This window comes from Carcharodon carcharias, chromosome 7 (assembly GCF_017639515.1).
Source record: "Carcharodon carcharias isolate sCarCar2 chromosome 7, sCarCar2.pri, whole genome shotgun sequence".
Classification (NCBI taxonomy): domain Eukaryota; kingdom Metazoa; phylum Chordata; class Chondrichthyes; order Lamniformes; family Lamnidae; genus Carcharodon; species Carcharodon carcharias.
This window is the reverse complement of record NC_054473.1, coordinates 5106371-5127251: the sequence shown is the minus strand read 5'-3', so window position 1 is coordinate 5127251 and position 20881 is coordinate 5106371. Positions and strand designations below refer to the sequence as shown.

The window sequence follows — 20881 nt, the reverse complement described above, 5'->3', positions numbered from 1 at the left end:
GGAAAGAAATCTGCTATCCTTACCTGGTCTTCAGACTCCAGACCCACAGCAATGTGGTTGATTCTCAAATGCCCTCTGAACCAGGACCTCGGGGTGGGCAATAAATGCTGGCCTAGCCAGTGACACCCACATCCCATGAATGAATAAATGAAAAGACTTGGGTGGAGGAAGGGATAGAGGGGGTGGCAGCATTACAAGATAGTATAGGGAAGCATGCTATGTTTACAGTCTCAGGTACGGCTTCCCAATCGCTAGATGCATTTCTATAAAATCTCCTTCAATGGGGAAAAGTATCTCCAGAGATTGAGCCTGAACTCCAGTCTGTGTGAAGTTTGCTCACTCAGTAGGAACGAAGGCAACAACTGGGCCCAATATCTAGACTGGAGAAGGGGGAAATCCACTAACATTTCAGAACCCACCCCCTCAACTTATTATAAACACTCCCAGGGCAGGTACAGCACGGGGTTAGATACAGAGTAAAGCTCCCTCTACACTGTCCCCATCAAACACTCCAAGGGCAGGTACAGCACGGGGTTAGATACAGAGTAAAGCTCCCTCTACACTGTCCCCATCAAACACTCCCAGGGCAGGTACAGCACAGGGTTAGATACAGGATAAAGCTCCCTCTACACTGTCCCCATCAAACATTCCCAGGACAGGTACAGCACGGGGTTAGATACAGAGTAAAGCTCTCTCTACACTGTTCCCATCAAACACTCCCAGGACAGGTACAGCTTGAGACTTGTTAACTCAATCCTGGCAAGTGGCAACGGGAGAGCGTATTAGACAGTGGAATTTTATCGCAACAACATTCAGCATTTCCTGGAGTGGAGGGGATTGGGTAGGGAGGGCAGAGATAGATGTAAGATTTCATTCTTGATGGAGTGTGGAAGCTGTTCAGTGAAGTTGGGCTGCCAGATTGGTTCTCCTGGTTGGATGAAGTGCACACTCAGTGAGATGGTGTGGATCCCTGCCCCAAGCCATCTGACATCACCATAGTGCTGAACGTTCACGTCTGTTCCCAGCCCCTTCACTGGAAAATAGCCCTTTAAGCTGGTCAGCCCCTGAGTTCCCTTTTTCTGGCTTTGAGTTGAACTCTCCACCCACTCCATCCAGATTTCTGTAAATTAGCAGCTTCTGTGGGATGGAAAATGATTCAGAGCAAGGTCTGTACCGTCCAACTGTAGCAGCTGGTAATTCTGTTGCTCTCAAGGGTGACTGATTCATTCTCTCTTTGTCTTTCTTACTCTAGCTGTCTCTCTTCCTCTCACCCTTTCTGTGTCTCTTTTGCATTGTCTTTTTGGCTTTTTCTCTCTCGCCCTCTCTATCTCTCTTTTGTCTTGCTCTCTCTATTTGTCGCTCCCTCTCACGTCTTTTTGTTTCTCTCACTATCTATTTCTCCTTCCCTAACCCGGGCACTCTGAAGTAGCATCCTAATTGTTGGCGATGAAGTCTTTGAATACAGATGGGGATGGAACCTTGGATAAAAGCAAAATACTGTGAATGCTGGAAATCTAAAATAAAAACAGAGAATGCTGGAAAAACTCAGGTCTGGCAGCAAATGTGGAGAGAGAAGCAGAGTTAATGTTTCGAGTCTGTTTTTGAGTCTTTGTTGAACCTTAGACATTCTGATCTATGAAGCTCTGTTACAACCTTCAGTGGTTCATTCACCCGCAGAGCCAGCTTTGGGACAACAGCTTGTATTTACAGATCCCCCTGGAAACACATCCCAAGGTGCTTCACTGAGGTACAATGAGTCAAATATGATGGCCTGAGTTGTGGAGGATACCATTGGACAGTCAGCCCAATGCTGTTCTGACTAAGGTCCAGTGAAGGCTTCAGCGTTTTATTGACTGGTGATCCTGTCCTCCTCCATGGCAACTAAAGATTTGCAATAAATGCTGGCCTAGCTAACAGCACCCACAATCCTTGAGCAAAAAACCCATTTAGGCCAGCAGACTATAACCAGCAGGTTCAATTGCAGTTGTAATATTAGGATAAGTCAGATGGATCACAGCAGTGTTTTCTGATCCTATAAGGATCTCTCCTTGATTCCTTCCCAGTTCTCATCTACATGCTGCCCCATGACAACATCATCCGAAGGCACAGTGTTAGTTTTCACATATACACAGACAACACCCAGTTCTACCTCACCACCAACTCTCTCGAGTCCACTGTCTCTAAATTATCCAACTGATTATCAAACATCCAGTAGTAGATGAACAGAAATTTCCTCCAATTAAATATTGGGAAATCTGAAGCCATTTATTCCAGTCCTTGTTTTAAGCTCTGTTCCCTAGCTACTGACTCCATCCACCTCCTTGGCAAAAACTGCAGCTGAAGTAACCTTGCGTGTCATATTTGAATATCTGTGCATTCATGAAGGCTGCCGATTTTCAACCTGCGTAATATTGCCTGACTCTGACCTGCGGAACCTCATCAGCTGCTGACCTCACTCTTCTAATAAAACCTCTTCTGGCTGGCCTCCTCCGTTCTACCTTCTGTAAACTTGAGGTCATCCAAAATTCTGCTGCCCATGTAATAACTAACACCAAGTTTTTTTCACCCATCACCCCTCTGCTCACTGACCTACATTGGCTCCCAGTTAAGCAATACCCTGATTTTAAAATGTCATTCTTGTTTGCAAATCCCTTCATGGCCACATTCCTCCCCATCTCTGTAATCTCTGTAATCTCCTCCAGCCTCCCAACCCTCACGAGATATCTGCACTCATCTAAATTCTGGTCACTTAAGCATCTCCAATTGTAAATGCTCCACCATTGGTGGTTGTACCTTCAGTTACATTGCTCCTAGGCTCTGGAATTCCCTCCATAAACTTCTTCGCCTCTCTGACCTCCTTTAAGAGGCTTCTTAAAAACCGACCTCTTGGACTCAGTTTTATCCACCTGCCTCAACATCTTCCAAATTGTTCAGAGTCAATTTTTTCTTCATAATGCTCCTGTGAAACACCTTGGGACATTGTATTACGTTAAAGGCAGTTCATAAATACAAGTTTTGTTGGTGTAGAAATTCCCATATTCCAACAATTTCTGGTTTCCACAATAACTAACAGAACCAATGGAAAAGACTGACTGAATAATCCAGCTTCAGAAAATGCTTGAATTTTTGAAAATCTTTCACACTGAGTCCAGATGCAGGAAGTGAAATGCTTACCCACCCTCTCCATACCCTTCCTGTTCCTTGTATTATATCTGATTAAACAGCAAGTCTATTACCAGTCTCAAATGCTGCATGAAATGGAACATTTCCTGAGATCGTAACTGGCTGATGGCCAACTTCACGCCTTGTTCATTCTTATGTTATTTTGAATTGAAGCATGAATTCCCTGTTCTCCAGTGTTTGATGGGGACAGTGTAGAGGGAGCTTTACTCTGTATCTAACCCCGTGCTGTACCTGTCCTGGGAGTGTTTGATGGGGACAGTGTAGAGGGAGCTTTACTCTGTAACTAACCCCGTGCTGTACCTGTCCTGGGAGTGTTTGATGGGGACAGTGTAGAGGGAGCTTTACTCTGTATCTAACCCCGTGCTGTACCTGTCCTGGGAGTATTTGAGGGGACAGTGTAGAGGGAGCTTTACTCTGTATCTAACCCTGTGCTGTACCTGTCCTGGGAGTGTTTGATGGGGACAGTGTAGAGGGAGCTTTACTCTGTATCTAACCCCGTGCTGTACCTGTCCTGGGAGTGTTTGATGGGGACAGTGTAGAGGGAGCTTTACTCTGTATCTAACCCTGTGCTGTTCCTGTCCTGGGAGTGTTTGATGGGGACAGTGTAGAGGGAGTTTTACTATGTATCTAACCCCGTGCTGTACTTGTCCTGGGAATGTTTGATGGGGACAGAGAGATCGAGATTTATTCTGTATCTAACCCCGTGCTGTACCTGTCCTGGGAGTGTTTGATGGGGACAGTGAGATGGAGATTTACTCTGTATCTAACCCCGTGCTGTACCTGTCCTGGGAGTGTTTGATGGGGACAGTGAGATGGAGATTTACTCTGTATCTAACCCCGTGCTGTACCTGTCCTGGGAGTGTTTGATGGGGACAGTGTAGAGGGAGCTTTACTCTGTATCTAACCCCGTGCTGTACCTGCCCTGGGAGAGTTTGATGGGGACGGAGTAGAGGGAGCTTTACTCTGTATCTAACCCTGTGCTGTACCTGTCCTGGGAGTGTTTGATGCTGAAACGAAAAAGTGTTGTTTTCTGGTGTTGAAAACTGTCACTGAGCCCTCTGTGTTACGGCAGAGATTTTGATGCCATACCCAAACCTTTTGACATCTTTCATACTTGTTTTTTTGAGATAGGCTTCACAGGTGGTCAGGTTGAAATCTCTGTGTATCCTGTGCTGTTGGATTTGATACCTCTGAGTTGAATGCAACACTCAGCACAGGAGAGAGCTGGATCCTTATCTGGATTTGCCTTATCAGAGCAGTAGGGCTTTTAATTAAATATTTGGACACCGCACACATTAACTCTCTAATCGTCCACTGTAAACACTCAATGGCCCCTAAAGGGAGTTTAATGAATCCAAATTGTAGAGAATAAGTTACCATGGAGATTAAAAGGTCAGGACATTTGGCTCACTGACTGGTTTTCTAGACAATGGACTTGTGTCGTTCAGACCCTGACGGATTGTAAAGGTGCATTAGTGAGTGTCGGCTGGGGGGTGTGGGCTGTGGGTTACAGACTGAGGCCCAGGAAAGGATTCCGTGACCTGCTCTAATATTCCCATTTTCTCAAGAGGATGGGCTGCCCTGCTGGGACAGCAAAGGTTAAGCCAGCTTCCTGGTATCCCAAGGACAGGTGGAAAGCCCCTTGACTGGATTCAGCATCTGGGATCAGAGCGAGAAAGCTCAGCCAAAGTTCTCACTCTCACTCACTTTCTGGTCACCCTTGCTGGAAAACACTGCTTATGGGCCATCAGTTGGGGACATGGTTCTACTTGGCTGCAATGCTAACAGTTGAATAGCTCTCAATTCCCTTTCCTACCCACTCACCCCAATTAAAAGAAATAAAGAAATAAATTTCACAACCTTCAAACATCCCAAAGTGCTTTCCATCCAATGAAATATTTTGACATCTCTCAGAGAGCCTAGGAGCTGAAGCTAATCTGCATCCTGTTTCTGAAAGGGCAGCTGGAATACAAAGAGGTAGAAGTTAAATCACAGTTTTATAAATTTCTGATCGGACCTCATCTGGAGTTTTGTGTTCACTTCTGGGAACTACAGGAAGGAGACACTGGTAGACCTTAGGTCTGTCCGCAAGCATCACCCAGACCTCCCTGTCACTTGAGATTTCAACACTCCACCCTGCTCTCATGCCCACATGTCCGTCCTTGGCCTGCTGCATTGTTCCAGTGAAGCTCAACGCAAACTGGAGGAACAGCACCTCATCTTCCGATTAGGCACTTTACAGCCTTCCAGACTGAATATTGAGTTCAACAAATTTAGATCATGAGCTGTCTCCTCCATCCCCACCCCCTTTCCGATCCCCCTTTTTTCTAATAATGTATATATTTTTAAAATATATTTTTCTTTTCCCACCTATTTATATTATTATTTTTAAATTTATTTCCATCCATTATTTTATCTCCACCTTTTAGCCTCTTTCAATCCCTTCCCCCTACCCCACCCCCACTAGGGCTATCTGTCACTTGCTGGTCCTGCTTTCTACCCTTAATGTCACCATTAGCACATCCTTCAGCTAATATCACCACTGTCAACCTCCCTTTGCCAAAGATGTCATGAACAAAATGACAATCTCTTCTTTGCCTGCACCTATCTCTGGCCCTCTATCCAGCTCCACCTGTCCCACCCTCTTCAAACAGCTTATATTTCATAAATATATATATATATATAATAATAATAAAAACAAAAAAACTGCGGATGCTGGAAATCCAAAACAAAAACAAAAACAGAATTACCTGGAAAAACTCAGCAGGTCTGGCAGCATCGGCGGAGAAGAAAAGAGTTGATGTTTCGAGTCCTCATGACCCTTCGGGGTCATGAGGACGCGAAACGTCAACTCTTTTCTTCTCCGCCGATGCTGCCAGACCTGCTGAGTTTTTCCAGGTAATTCTGTTTTTGTTTTTGTGTTGTAGCTTATATTTCATCTCATTTGTATTTTTCTTTAGTTCTGATGAAGAGTCATACAGACTCGAATGTTAACTCTGTGTTCCTCTCCACAGATGCTGTCAGACCTGCTGAGTTTTTCCAGCAGTTTTTGTTTTTGTTTTTGTTTCAGATTTCCAGCATCTACAATATTTTGCTTTTATCTAAGGATAAACTGGTCTTGGATGGGGTGTGATTCACCAGAATGATTCAGTTATGAGAACAGTTGCATTGACTAGGCTTGTATTCCCTTGAATATAAAAGATTAAGGATTGGTCAAATTAAGGTGTTTAAGATGATTAAGGAAGTTCTGATGACCCTTTATAAAACTCTGGTTTGACCTCAGTTCTGGACTTTAGGAAGGATGTGAAGGCATTGGAGAGAGTGCAGAAAAGATTCACGGGAATGGTTCCAGGGATGAGGAACTTCAGTTACATAGATGGATTTGAGAAGCTGGGACTGTTCTCTTTGGAGCAGAGAAGGTTGGAAGGAGATTTGATAGAGGTATTTAAAATCATGAGAGGTTGACAGAGTTTAGTTTTATTTGCCCATGGGATGTGGGCGTCGCTGGCTAGGCCAACATTTATTGCCTATCTTTAACAGAGAATAGATGGGGAGAAACTGTTCCCATTGGCGGAAGGCTCGAGAACCAGAGGGCACAGAATTAAGTAAATAGCAAAATGACCAAAAGTAACACGAGAGAAGACACTTCATGCGGTGAGTGGATACAATCTGGAATGTACTGCCTGAGAGTTTGGTTGAAGATTCAACTGTAGCTTTCAAAAGGGAATTGGATAATAAACCGAAGAGAGAAAATTTGCAGGGCTATGGGGAAAGGGTGGGGTAGTGAAAACTGAAAGTTGCCATAGTCCCAGAGGAGCATGGGCTGCTCTCTCATTCGAGATAGATAACTGGGGTGAGTTTAACCTGAGGGTCACCACACCACAAGTGAAGGGCATGGTTGAGAAGGTGGGGCCTTCATGAATGACCTCAACTGGTACAGGAATTGAACATACGCTGTTGGCGTTTCTCTGCATCACAAACCAGCCGTCCAGCTAACTGAGCTAACCAACTGGCTGAGTTGCTTTTGCAGAGAGCTGGTTCGGCCTCCTTATGGGCTTAAACCATTCCATTCTATGATTTACTAAGGTACGTAGAGATAAAGGATTTCCTCTGGCGGGGGTGGTGGGGGGAGGGGTGAGTCCAGAACAAGGAGATGTAACCTTAAAATTAGAGGCATGTTGTTTCGGGGGCGATGTCAGGAAGCACTGCTTCACACACAGTCCAGGGGAAATCTGGAACTCCCTCCCCCCCAGCAAAGTTATTAGGCTGGGGTTCAATTAAAAATGTCAAAAATGAGATTTCTGCTGGACTAAGGGTTACAGAGCCAAGTTGTGTAGGTGGAGATAAGATACAAATCACTGTGATCTAACTGAATGGCAGAACAGGCTGCAGGGGCTGAGTGACCTCCTCCTGTTTGAATGACAGAGACCCAACACTGCTGAAGTGGCTGGGAGGTTACTCTGAGGAAGCTTCAAGTGGAAGAAACCTGCAGGATAATGGAATTTGCTCCCGACTAGTGCTGGCTACTGCAGTTGAGTTTATTTGATGATGAAAGAACAAAATGTTCAGGAGGTGTCCAGCACCTGGGGAATCAGGGCTCTGGAGCAGCTTTCCTCACAGTTACTGTTGTTGATGGTATTATCTGTCCATTTTGGAATGTGATGTGTTTTTGAAATCTTCCAGGTCACTCCAGTGATGGGCTTTATGTGCTGAGGAAGCGTTGGTTTTTATCTTTTGCTCTCTCACCTCCTGCTGATCAGAGTGGAATTCGGGAGGGAGGCGACCCTGGGTTAAACTCCGGACCCCCTCTAGCTGGGAACTGAATTTCCATCTGGCCAATGGCCCACTGTCTTTTTGTCGTTAATAACTCAGGCAAGAAGCAGCCCCTGTGCTTTGTGTCTGCAAATAATTTCCCTTCCTTTTTCGATCAAGCTCTTATTTTGCCAACTCCCCCATCTCGTCTTTTCCTGAAGTTCTCGGCTCTTATTAACATGGCCCAGGCTGTTTGACTGTGAGGTTCCAGGAGTTGTGGGGAATGGTGGCATTGATGCTGTTCAGTCCAGTCCTGGTTGCATGTAACTGGGCAGCTGGCTGAACAATGGTCAGGAATGGGTTCACTAACTCATTGTCTAATTGTAGAATCTGGTAATACCATTTATGTTTGATTTCATCTGTGTGAAACTACATGTGAAATTCATCCATCATAGAATGATGCAACACAATCCCCTTAGCCCTGCAAATTTCTCCTTTTCTGTTTATCCTTTTGAAAGTAACTATTGAATCTGCTTCCACTGCCCTTTCAGGCAGCATGTTCCAGATCACAACAACTCGCTGTGTAAAAAAAATTCTTATCTCTGCCTAGATTTCTGTCATTTATTTCTGTGCTGTCTAGTTACTGACCCTCTTCCCAGTGTAAACAGCCACTCCCTATTGACTTTATCAAAACCATTCATAATTTTGAACACCTCTATTAAATCTTCTTTGAACTTTCCCTGCTCTAAGGAGAACAATCCCAGCTTCTCATAAGATAAAAGCAAAATACTGCGGATGCTGGAAATCTGAAACAAAAACAAAATTTGCTGGAAAAACTCAGCAGATCTGACAGAGAGGAAGACAGAGTTAACGTTTCGAGTCCGTATGACTGATGTTCTGATGAATGTTCTGAAGAAGAGTCATACGGACTCGAAACGTTAACCCTATCTTCCTCTATGTCAGATCTGCTGAGTTTTTACAGCAAATTTTGTTTTTGTCCCAGCTTCACATCCCTGGTACCATTCTAGTAAACCTCCTCTGCCCTCTCTCCAAGGCCTTGACATCCTTCCTAAGGTGTGTGGCCTGTGTTAAAGGTGATATATAAATGGGAGCCGTTGCTGTTAACATTTACCGCTCCTTGAGATTAATTAAACGTAACTTGGCACAGAGTGGGGATCGAACCTGGGAGTTTCCTAGTCTGTGCAATTGTTACTTTTCCAGGACTCAGTGGAATAGAAACTTGATTTCTTCATGCCTGCAAAATGGGAATAACAAGGACCAATTTTGGGATCCAAGGTTCCGAACCCTAACGATGCCTGAAAAATGTCCAGCCTGAGAATGGATCAGGAAATGTCAGAGCTCCCGAGAGATCACTGTAAGTAGGGTTAGACCCCTTACCTGTGCTAATCAGAGGCCATGTGCCCCCAGCAGGAATCGGGTTTGGGAATGAGTGGAGCACAAGCCAGTACTAAAACTTGGAAAACGTGGCCCCAACAGGAGGTGCGTTTCTCCCAGTGCCCACCACCTCCCCCTGCCCACCACAACCACCACTGCCCCACCACTCCCAACATTCTGGGACTTCTCTTCAGGCCACTGATAGCAAAGCAAGGACCCCAAATATATCTCCAAAGAGGTGGGGCTCCCAGCTCAGAGGGGACAGGCTCAGACTGCTTACCCTGAGATTGCTAATTGGACCCATGGACAAATCTTGAGTCTTACTGAGCCCTCCTGGTTAAGGGTGCAGTCTCTGCCCAGCACTGCTGTCCGGTCCCAGAAATGGCTGTAAAGGAATTTGTGGCTCAATTTGTTCCGTGCAGGTGGCGGTGAACGAAAAGGACTCAGTGTAAACACTGAATGGCCCAGCAATGTGCTGTAAATGTGTGGATACGTCTGTGTCTACACAGAATCAGTAACAGAAGCCACCAGCCCAGGACTAAGCTTGAAGCTTTACTCATCTTGTAAATACAGCTTCAGTCACCAGAAAGCTGTTTGCACTAACCTTCAGCAATCCACTGATGTTTGGAGAACTTGTTGACCTTTCACACAATAGTCCTGTGTGTCTCTAACATATTCCTGGCTGTTCACATCTAAATGAAGATTAAACATTTATGCTATCTCTAGAACCTCCTCCAGCCCTACAACCCTCTGAGATCTCTGCGCTTCTCTAATTCTGGCCTCTTGACCATCCCTGATTTTAATTGCTCCATCATTGGCGGCCGTGCCTTCAGCAGACTGGGCCTAAGCTCTGGAATTCCCTCCCTCTCTACTTCTTTACCTCTATCTCCTCATTTAAGAAGCTGAAAATCTGCTGCTTTTATCCAGGTTTTGGTCAGCTGACCTAATATCTCCTTATGTGGCTCAGTGTCAAACTTTGCTTAATAATACCTCCTGTGAAGCACCTTGGGATGTTTTACTACATTAAAGGTGTTATATATATGTATTTTGTTTGTGATCCAGTGTATTTTTGGGATACACAGTAAAATGCAAAGCAAGGTGACAGGGTAGAGATCATGTTTGGCCAATAGCCAGTCTCAGGCCTGGTTCACATGCTGCCTGATCTGTTGTTCTGAAGTGAAAAGAAAATGGGCCAGGACAAAAAACACTGCTGACCGACCAATTCCTCTCCCTCAGAGACTTTCATTGTAATCTGGTGTTTAGTATTTCAAGGGATGGAATTTTCCAATGAAGGATATTTATCTTAAGGCAAATTCCTTTTTTTAGGAAAGAAAACAAACAATTGGTAGACGTCACAATGTGTGAGCATCTCCGAAATGTTCAAAAGCCACAGAGAAAGTTTGATCCTGACTGTATCTTCTGTACGTGTCAAGGAGGGCAGTCAGCAGGGACAAATAGAGAGGAAAGGGAAATAGTGGAGCAAGCAGAGTGCTGACTGGGAGAGGGTGCAGTCTGAGAATCCCAAGACCCTGGGTTTGAGAAGGGTCAGTTGCCTCTGATTTTACAGAGTTGTTGCTTGAAGCCTGGGCCTGGACTGTTCCCAGCCCCTATGAGGTAGAGTGACCACTCTATTGATAGTTATATATCAGAAAATGTCCAAACACTGAGAAGGAACTCGGCAACTGGTGCCTGAATGTGTATTTTTACAACTGGAGACATTGCTTTAATATAGCTAAAAGTTAGATCACTACTATATGCGCAGGAATAGATTATTAATAGACAATACGAATCTAAATTGGGTAGAGACGCAAAGGGATCTAGGGACATAGAGTCATTAATCATTAAAAGCAGCAATGCAGCTTAACACAGCCGGAAAAAAGCACAAAGCTCTGTGGTTTGTTTCTAGAGGGATAGAGTTTAAAGGCAGAGAAGTTATGTTAATAGAATAAAATACCTGGAAAAACTCAGCAGGTCTGACAGCATCTGCGGAGAGGAACACAGTTAACGTTTTGAGTCCGTATGACTCTGGTGAAGGCTCGAAACGTTAACTGTGTTCCTGTGTTCCCCTCCACAGATGCTGTCAGACCTGCTGAGTTTTTCCAGGTGTTTTTGTTTATGTTAATAAAATCTTGGGTTAGGCCACACTTGGAGAACTGTGAGCGGTTCGGGTCTCCATATTATGAAGAGACTATAGAGGTACTGGAGAAGTTTCAAAAAAGATTTCTAAGGATGATGCCAGAACTGAAAGACTATAACTGTCAGGAAAGATTGACCAGGCTGAGGCAGTGTTCTGTGAAAAAGAGAAAGCTGAGGGGTAAAATGTGGAGGTCTTTAACATTATAGGGAGGTTTGAGAGGATAGACATGGAGGAGATGTTTCCACTTGAGAAGTCCAAAACGAAGAGTCATTAATATAAGGTAGTAATTAATAAATACAGCAGGAAATTCAAGAGAAGCTTCTCCACGCAGAGAATGGTGAGAATGTAGAACTCCCTACCACAGGGAGAGGTTGAATAACATGGACACATTTTAAGGGGAAGCTGGATGAACACATGAAGGAAAAAGGAATAGAAGGAGATGGTGATGGGGTTGGGAGGAGGCCTGTGTGGAGCATAACCACTGACACGGACCAGTTGGGCTGAACAGCCTGTTGTTTGGTATACGTTTTATGTAAAATGGAGGACTTGTACAGATCAGTGAGGCTTCAGGTGTTTAGACTGGACCGCTAAATAATGTCCCACCCCAGGTGAGGAAGTGGGGAGAGCAGCTGGAACACCTTCTCCTGATCATTGTTCAGTGACTACTGCTACAGAGTGTGTAAGTGTAGTCAGGACCCTGCTTGATTGTGATGCCTTCTATAGTGGAATAGTCCATTGCCTTGCTCTAGTGTGAAGTCAGGAAGCTTGGGTGAGATATTAAGAGGGCTGATATGTACAGTGCCCCAGCATCCTATCACAAGCTGCAGGGTAAAATCCCAAACTGAAAACATTCCACAATTCAGTCTGACAGGATATTTGATGATGTTGGGTGAAAAGGTGTCCTCGACATTGACAAGCACCAACACCTGTTGCTACCAGAGCTGTGCCGACTGCTTGACTGACAACCGGTTAGAATCACTTATTTCTGGAGTGCCAGTCATGTAACGGATCAGGAATAGTTCCTGAGCTCATCCAGACCCTCATCCTCTTTGCAGTTTCTCCTGGTCTCTGATATTTGAATGCCTCCCTCAGGCTGACACAAGGCATCCCTGATCTGACACCTATCCCAGCAGGTTCATTACAGAGCCTGCTGTGGAACTGAAGCACGCAGACGGTTCAGAAGGTCCTAGTGCAACCCTGTTCCTTGCTAATCTCACCTGAGGCTCCAGTAACACAGTCACTGACCAGATTTACCCAGAGAATGGTGAGAATATGGAACTCGCTGTTAGAAGAAATGGTTGAAGTGAATAATACTGATATGTTTAAGGAGAAGCTGAATAAACAAATTAAGGAGAAGAAATTGAAATGTTGATAGCATGTGTGAGAGAGAGAGAGCATGCGAGAGGGAGGGAGAGTGCAAGAGTGTGTGTGTGTGTGTGTGTGAGAGAGCGTGCACGTGGGAGGGAGAGAGTGTGCGCGTGGGAGAAGGAGAGAAGACCTGACTGATTGCCAATGACTGAAGAATTTGGTAATTTCGGTGTTGTGGCCATCAGTTTACTGTCAGATTGCTGAAGTGTATCAGTGAGTGTGGTGCAATGTTTTTATTCATTCATGGGATGTGGACATCACTGGCTAGGCCAGCATTTATTGCCCATCCCTAATTGCCCTTGTCCAGAGGACATCTAAGAGTCAACCACATTGCTGTGGGTCTGGAGTCAAGTGTAGGCCAGCAGGTTTCATTTAATAGACCAGATGGGTTTTTACAACAATCAGCAATGGTTTCGTGTCATCATCAGGTTTTTATTGATTCAAATTTCACCATCATGATAGGATTTGAACCCTTTCCCCAGAGCATTTTCCTGGGTCTCTGGAATACTAGTCCAGTGACAATACCACTACACCACTATCTCCCACTATGTGCATGCTACAGTTGAATAGCTGACAGTGTGTGCGAGCTGTGAGATGAGAGTCTGTGGCTTCTAGCAGTAATAACTGTGTAACCATGAGGTGAGCTTGTGAATGTGAGTAAGGGTTGCAGTTGATAGAGATTGTTGGGAGGTGATTGAAGCAGCCTGAGAGGTTGGTGGTGTAGTTGGTAGGGCATGGCATGTGAAGATTATACACTGACCATGACCACTCCTGGAAGGTTATTAAACTTCTTGTGCCGCTGTGTTCAGGTCCTTGGGGCTAGGCTGCTGGCACTGAATGCAGCAGTTACTGCTCCCACTGAGTTTTTAGTCTGTCTGGAGGGCTCCCTGAGGGAAGAGGACCTCTCTCCTCCTGTCCATCTCCTGCACCTAGAGATCTGAGAACTTCCAGTACACACTCTGACCTGCTGCTCCATTAATCAGGTTTCTCCCTGTCGTGTTCCCCATCCAGTTGAATGAGCTGTTGAAGCCAGAATGCACCTTCCCTTTAAGAGGTGCAGGCTAGTTTTAACCCTGTGGAGTTGTTCAGCCACCCAGCAGCATGTTTAACACTGGGCAGTATGGCACTATCATCGAAATGAGCATGCAGCACAAAGTGCGGACTGCCTGCATCACTGTGAACAGGGGATTTTCATACTTTGCGATCCATATGCCTTTTAACGTTCCTTATTGATTTTTTATCTCCTTTATGATCATACTCCAACACTCTTTAAATAAAAGTGATCCATTTGCTTACCATTTGCCCTACTAATTTCTTGCTGTGTCAGCATGTTACCTTTCTGATATCCAGAAACACACACACCCACACTGACACACACCCTCAGACAGATCCACACTCACTCCTTGTTTTGTAGTGAGATAATTAACATAATTTAGAAATCAAAAAATCCAAATTAATAGACAGGTTTAAGGGTAAGCCATGTTTACGGAATCATAGAATTACACAGCTCCTAGCAGTGCTGCTACTGACAGTTATCTTTCTATCTCTTTCTCTCACTGTCTAGCTGTGGTGGGGACTGTTGCTCAGGATCCAGACTCAGCCCATGGCTGTGCCCAAGGAAGCTGCTACCCTGCCACCGGAGATCTCCTGGTGGGTCGGCAAAACAAGCTGACAGCATCGTCAACCTGTGGAAAGAGAAGACAACAACCTTACTGCATCGTGAGTCACCTGCAGGTAGGTGCAACAAAACACTAGGTGTGAGTGGGTATGTATGGGTCTCTGCATGGGTGTTAATAGGGATGTTAACTCTGGTTTGACATATACCTGTTGATTTGAACATGTGGCATTTGATCATGCAGTGTCACTCCTGATACTTAATCACAGAATTGTTACAGTACAGAAGGAGGCCATTTGGCCCATCATATCTGCACTGGTTCTCCGAATGAGCAACTCACCTGGTGCCGTTGCTCCCACTTTCTCCCCATAGCCCGGCACATTCTTCCTTTTCAGGTAACAGTCTAATTCCCTTCTGCATGCTTCAGTTGAATCTGCCCCCACCACACTCTCAGGCTGAGTATTTCCAGACCCTAACCACTCGCTGCGTGAAAATGTTTCTCTTCATGTCGCTTTCGCTTCTTTTGATAATCACTTTCAATCTGTGCCCTCTCATTCTCAGTCTTTTCACAAGTGGGAACAGTTTCTCCCTATCCACTCTGTCCAGACCGCTCGTGTTTTTGAACACCTCTATCAAAAATAATCACGAGGATTGGTCACATGACATTTTTACATTAGTTGAATGTCTCAGTCTCATCACCAATAAAATAACGTTTTGTTTTCTAGTGAGATGAAAGCAAGATTTACAAATCAAAGAAAAAAATCAAAAGAATAAAAGATTTCAGGTGGTGGCTCCCAAACTGTGGGTCGTGACCCCGAATGGGATCACAGAGACAGTGATTGGGGTGGCAGGCTCCCCCACTCCACCAAGGACCAGGTGACACCCAGTCTTGCTCGTCTCTTGGCCTTGGGATACTTTTCTTCTTCTCAAGCTCATCTCTAAATGTCGCCTGCAGAGCTGTGGCTGCACACTGGCTTGGGGTCAGACTGTCAAAGCTGCCTCCCAGCTTGGTCACCCCTGGATGGCTGACCTGTGTGGGGGTGGGGCGCTGGTGTGGAGAGTGCATGTGTGTGCGCGTGAGTGTGTGTGAGGTGTGAGTGAGTGTGTGCGAGTGAGTGTGTGCGAGTGAGTGTGCGCGAGTGAGTGTGCGCGAGTGAGTGTGCGCGAGTGAGTGTGCGCCAGTGAGTGTGCGCGAGTGAGTGTGCGCGAGTGAGTGTGCGCGAGTGAGTGTGCGCGAGTGAGTGTGCGCGAGTGAGTGTGCGCGAGTGAGTGTGCGCGAGTGAGTGTGCGCGAGTGAGTGTGCGCGAGTGAGTGTGCGCGAGTGAGTGCGCGCGAGTGAGTGCGCGCGAGTGAGTGCGCGCGAGTGAGTGCGCGCGTGAGTGTGCGCGCGTGCGTGAGTGTGTGCGCGTGAGTGTGTGCGCGTGAGTGTGTGCGGGCGTGAGTGTGTGTGCGGGCGTGTGTGTGTGCGGGCGTGAGTGTGTGTGCGGGCGTGAGTGTGTGCGGGCGTGAGTGTGTGAGCGGGCGTGAGTGTGTGTGCGGGCGTGAGTGTGTGTGCGGGCGTGAGTGTGTGTGCGAGTGCGGGCGCGTGAGTGCGGGCGCGTGAGTGCGGGCGCGAGTGTGCGGGCGCGAGTGTGCGGGCGCGAGTGTGCGGGCGCGTGTGTGCGGGCGCGTGTGTGCGGGCGCGCGTGCGCGAGGGCGCGTGCGTGAGGGCGCGTGCGTGTGCGTGAGCGCTTGTGCGTGAGCGCGTGAGTGTGCGTGTGCGAGTGTGCGTGTGCGAGTGCGCGTGTGCGAGTGCGCGTGTGTGAGTGGGCGTGAATGTGTGTGCGTGAGTGTGTGTGCGTGCGCGAGTGTGCGTGCGTGCGCGAGTGTGCGTGCGTGAGTGTGCGCGCGTGTGCGTGAGTGTGTGCGTGAGAGTGTGTGCGTGAGAGTGTGAGCGTGTGAGTGTGTGCGAGTGTGCGTGAGCGTGAGCGTGTGCGTGTGCGCGTGTGTGCGTGCGTGTGTGTGCGTGCGTGCGCGAGTGTGCGTGCGTGAGTGCGCGCGCGAGTGTGCGTGAATGTGTGCGTGAGTGTGTGCGTGAGTGAGTGTGTGCGTGAGTGAGTGTGTGCGTGAGTGAGTGTGTGCGTGTGTGTGCGTGAATGTGTGTGCGTGAGTGTGTGTGCGTGAGTGTGTGTGCGTGAGTGTGTGTGCGTGAGTGTGTGTGCGTGAGTGTGTGTGCGTGAGTGTGTGTGCGTGAGCGTGTGAATGTGTGCGTGTGCGTGAGTGTGTGCATGAGTGTGTGCATGAGTGTGTGCATGAGTGTGTGCGTGTGAGTGTGTGCGTGTGAGTGTGTGCGTGTGAGTGTGTGCGTGTGAGTGTGTGCGTGTGAGTGTGTGCGTGTGAGTGTGTGCGTGTGTGTGCGTGAGTGTGTGTGCGTGAGTGTGTGTGCGTGTGCGTGAGTGTGTGCGTGAGTGTGTGCGCGAGTGTGTGCGCGAGTGTGTGCGCGAGTGTGTGTGCGAGTGTGTGTGCGAGTGTGTGTGCGTGAGTGTGTGCGCGAGTGTGTGCGCGAGTGTGTGCGCGAGTGTGTGCGCGAGTGTGTGCGCGAGTGTGTGCGCGAGTGTGTGTGCGCGAGTGTGTGTGCGCGAGTGTGTGTGCGCGGGTGCGTGTGCGCGAGTACGTGTGCGTGAGTTTGTGCGTGAGAGTGTGCGCGCGAGTGTGTGCGCGAGAGTGTGCGCGCGAGTGTGCACGCGAGAGTGTGCGCGCGTGTGCGTGCGCGCGTGAGCGTGCGCGCGTGAGTGTGCGCGTGAGTGTGCGTGTGCGCGAGTGTGTGCGCGTGAGTGTTTGCGCGTGAGTGTGTGCGCGTGAGTGTGTGCGCGTGCGTGAGTGTGTGCGCGTGCGTGAGTGTGTGCGCGTGCGTGAGTGTGTGTGCGGGCGTGAGTGTGTGTGCGGGCGTGAGTGTGTGTGCGGGCGTGAGTGTGTGTGTGGGCGTGAGTGTGCGCGCGCGAGTGCGGGCGCGCGAGTGCGGGCGCGCGAGTGCGGGCGCGCGAGTGCGGGCGCGAGTGTGCGGGCGCGAGTGTGCGGGCGCATGTGCGAGCGTGCGTGCGCGAGAGCGCGTGCGCGAGAGCGCGTGCGTGAGAGTGCGAGAGCGCGTGAGCGTGTGTGCGTGTGCGAGTGTGCGTGAGTGTGCGTGAGTGTGCGCGTGTGTGTGTGCGTGTGTGTGTGTGCGCGTGAGTGCGTGCGCGAGTGCGTGCGCGAGTGCGTGCGCGAGTGTGCGTGCGCGAGTGTGCGTGCGCGAGTGTGCGTGCGCGAGTGTGCGCGCGTGAGTGTGCGCGCGTGTGCGTGCGTGTGCGTGCGTGAGCGTGTGCGCGTGAGCGTGTGCGTGAGAGTGTGTGCGTGAGAGCGTGTGCAAGTGTGCATGAGCGTGTGCGCGTGAGCGTGTGCACGTGAGCGTGTGCGCGTGTGTGCGTGCGTGAGTGTGCGTGCGTGCGCGAGTGTGCATGCGTGCGCGAGTGTGCGTGCGTGAGTGCGTGCGCGAGTGTGCGTGCGTGAGTGAGTGTGTGCGTGTGTGTGCGTGAGTGTGTGTGCGTGAGCGTGTGAATGTGTGCGTGTGCGTGAGTGCGTGTGCGTGAGTGTGTGCGTGTGAGTGTGTGCGTGTGAGTGTGTGCGTGTGAGTGTGTGCGTGAGTGTGTGTGCGTGAGTGTGTGTGCGTGAGTGTGTGTGCGTGAGTGTGTGTGCGAGTGTGTGCGTGAGTGTGTGTGCGAGTGTGTGTGCGTGAGTGCGTGTGTGGGTGCGAGTGTGTGCGTGTGAGTGTGTGCGCGAGTGTGCGTGCGTGAGAGTGCGTGCGTGAGAGTGCGTGCGTGTGAGTGCGTGCGTGTGAGTGCGTGCGTGTGAGTGCGTGCGTGTGAGTGCGTGAGTGTGCATGCGTGAGTGTGCGTGCGTGAGTGAGTGCGTGTGCATGAGTGCGTGTGCGCGAGTGCGTGTGCGCGAGTGTGTGCGTGAGAGTGCGTGCGTGAGAGTGTGTGTGCGCGAGCGTGTGTGTGCGCGAGTGTGTGCGCACATGCGTGAGTGTGTGTGTGTGCTCACTGAGCTTCCTTGTCACTGGAATATGGAGAGCTTGACTGAAACTGAACTATTCCAATTGATGGAGGAATCGAGAATCAGAGGACATGGATTTAAGGTCATTGGCAAAAGAAACCCCCAATGGCAACATGAGGAGAAACCTTTTCAAGCAGCGAGTGGTTAGGACCTGGAATGTGCTGCCTGAGAGCGTGGTGGAGGGTCAGTCAAGCATTCAAGAGGGAATTGGATAATTATCTGAAAAGAAAGAATGTGCAGGGTTACAGGGAAAAGGCTGGGCAGTGGGATGAGGTGAATTGCTCCCTCAGAGGGCCAGCACAGACATGATGGGCCGAATGGCCTCCTTCTGTGCTGTAACCATTTTATGATTGTTATGAGTGCACAAAATAATAACATTTTCACAAGTACTTTGAAAACATAGATTTTCATATATTATGTATTATATGTCGATCCAAAATGTGTAAACTTCAGTAATTTTATGCTGAATGTTGTTTGGATTCTTTATGGCTGACTTGTTTTTGTTGGCATCTGTGGCCGTGTTAATTTTCAAGTGTTAAAATCGAGTCACATTGGAAAATAGTTTGAGAAGCACTGATATAAAACCTGATGTTTAAATAAGACCTCTTTCTGTGGAGCTTGTAGAATATTGACTGCAATGAGAAACCAAAATTTCACTGACTCAACAAAAGCATCAGTGATATGAGCAACGACTGTATGAAAATGAAACCAAAACTAAATCGAAGTGAATTTACTAATTCCACAACCGAGCACTGACTGCCAGTGTCAGGGAGGTGAGGCTCAATCTCAGTGAGAGACATCAAAGCTGCCTGACTCCCAGAGCAAACACATTTTATAACAGCACAAAGCACAAGTCAACATGCTTCCCCCCCACCCCGAGCCTGGAGCTCTCTCTCTCTCTCTTTTCCTCCCCACATTGTGTTCCTCTCTCTGCCCAGTTTGCATTGCATTCTCTCCCTCCCACCGTTGCCCTGTATTTCTCCCAGCTGTTCCGTTTCTCTCTCTCTCCCTTTGTCCCTCTGTCCCCCAGTTTACATTGCTTGCTCTCTTTCTATCTCCGCCTCTCCATCCCTGTTTTGCATTGCTCTCTTTCTCTCTCTCTCTTCTCCTCCTCCTCCAGTTTACGTTGCTTACTCTCTCACTCTCTTATGTTGCTCTCTTTCTTCCTCCCCCAACTGCTCTCAGGACTCTGAGTTTCCAGGCGTTTTTTCCATGTCCCGAATGCCATCACCTTCAGTTGAGGAACCAGTGTGTTCTGTATAATGGAGAGTGCAGCAGGGCCCAGACAGTGTGGTGTGGTTGTAAATGATGACAGCCTGTCATGACGGCCATGACGTGCACAGATCACATGTATGTTGTAAGATGTGTGTCGTTTGCAAGGTCTCATGAAGAGGTTCTGAGTCTTGTATAGTTTAGCAGTAAGTGTTTATTAACTACTTGTAACTATATACATATATACAGTATAAGGACAAAGTTGGAGCTATCTCCATGCTTACCTCTACACACATCTCTGTCCAGTAGAAGACTGCCCTCTGGACTCGGGTCATGTGATCCTTTACATCACACCATGGGTGGTACTGTACCCAGGCCCACATTAACCCTTTCTATGCCAGACCCTTATACTGCACCTCCTCTGAAGTCTTTATCCAACGTGTTTACTATGTATTCCTGTTTACCCAACATATTTGTATTACTTCTACTATCCCTTCTCTCCCCGACTCAGGGCTCTGTGTTTATAGGTTCAGGTGGTCTGGAGGTTTTTATAATTCTTTCTAATCTTGCCTTTACAACAATTGGAGGAGTGCTTGACTCTGTTATGCTGGGTAAACCTTGATGAATGGGAGATTGTTTTGGATGTGGTTATTCTGGTGTTTGTCGTCGTCTTCAATTTCTCTCCAATGTATAGTGGGAGGATCATGTTGAGGGATGGGAAGCAGGCTCCTGTTCATCCTGACTGTGCCTTCCAGAGTACTGACTGACTGTATGACTGTGGTTGGTCATTGTCTATCTGGACAATAATGTCCTCTCTATCAATGTTCTTAATGCAAACTCTGTCGTCCTTGTCTAAATATGATGGGTGTCTGGTGCTGCTTGTTGTAGACAGAAGCCTGTAGGACAGCTCCCTGTCCTGGATGTTTTGGTAATCTTTGCCTGGGATTAGTTTCTTCTTCAGGATTGGGAATTGTGTGTGGAGTTTCTGCCCATCAGGAGTTCAGATGGGGCTAAACCACGTTGTAGTGGGGTGGACCTGTAGGTTAGCAGTGCTATTGGGAAATCATGGGTGGTCCTCAGGAGAGCTTTTATGGTGCGGACTCCTCTTTCTACCTCACTATTCGAATGTGGGTAACTTGAGGACCTGG

At 47.9% G+C, this 20881-nt stretch overlaps 1 protein-coding gene and 1 long non-coding RNA gene across 3 annotated transcripts in view; one reads left to right on the top strand and one right to left on the bottom strand.

The window, feature by feature from the left end:
- The window catches only part of lamb2 (laminin, beta 2 (laminin S)), a 231545-nt gene that overhangs the window by 12516 nt on the left and 198148 nt on the right, over positions 1 to 20881 (top strand). For both annotated transcript variants that reach the window (XM_041192265.1, XM_041192264.1), the window contains exon 2: positions 14400 to 14569. In XM_041192265.1, the coding sequence (XP_041048199.1) occupies positions 14400 to 14569 (170 nt within the window). The remainder of the gene's footprint in view (positions 1 to 14399; positions 14570 to 20881) is intronic.
- LOC121280356 lies at positions 14301 to 20066 on the bottom strand. The gene is made up of 2 exons (XR_005943604.1): positions 20018 to 20066; positions 14301 to 14520 (listed from the first exon to the last, which is right to left on the bottom strand). It is a non-coding gene; the product is annotated as an uncharacterized LOC121280356 (long non-coding RNA).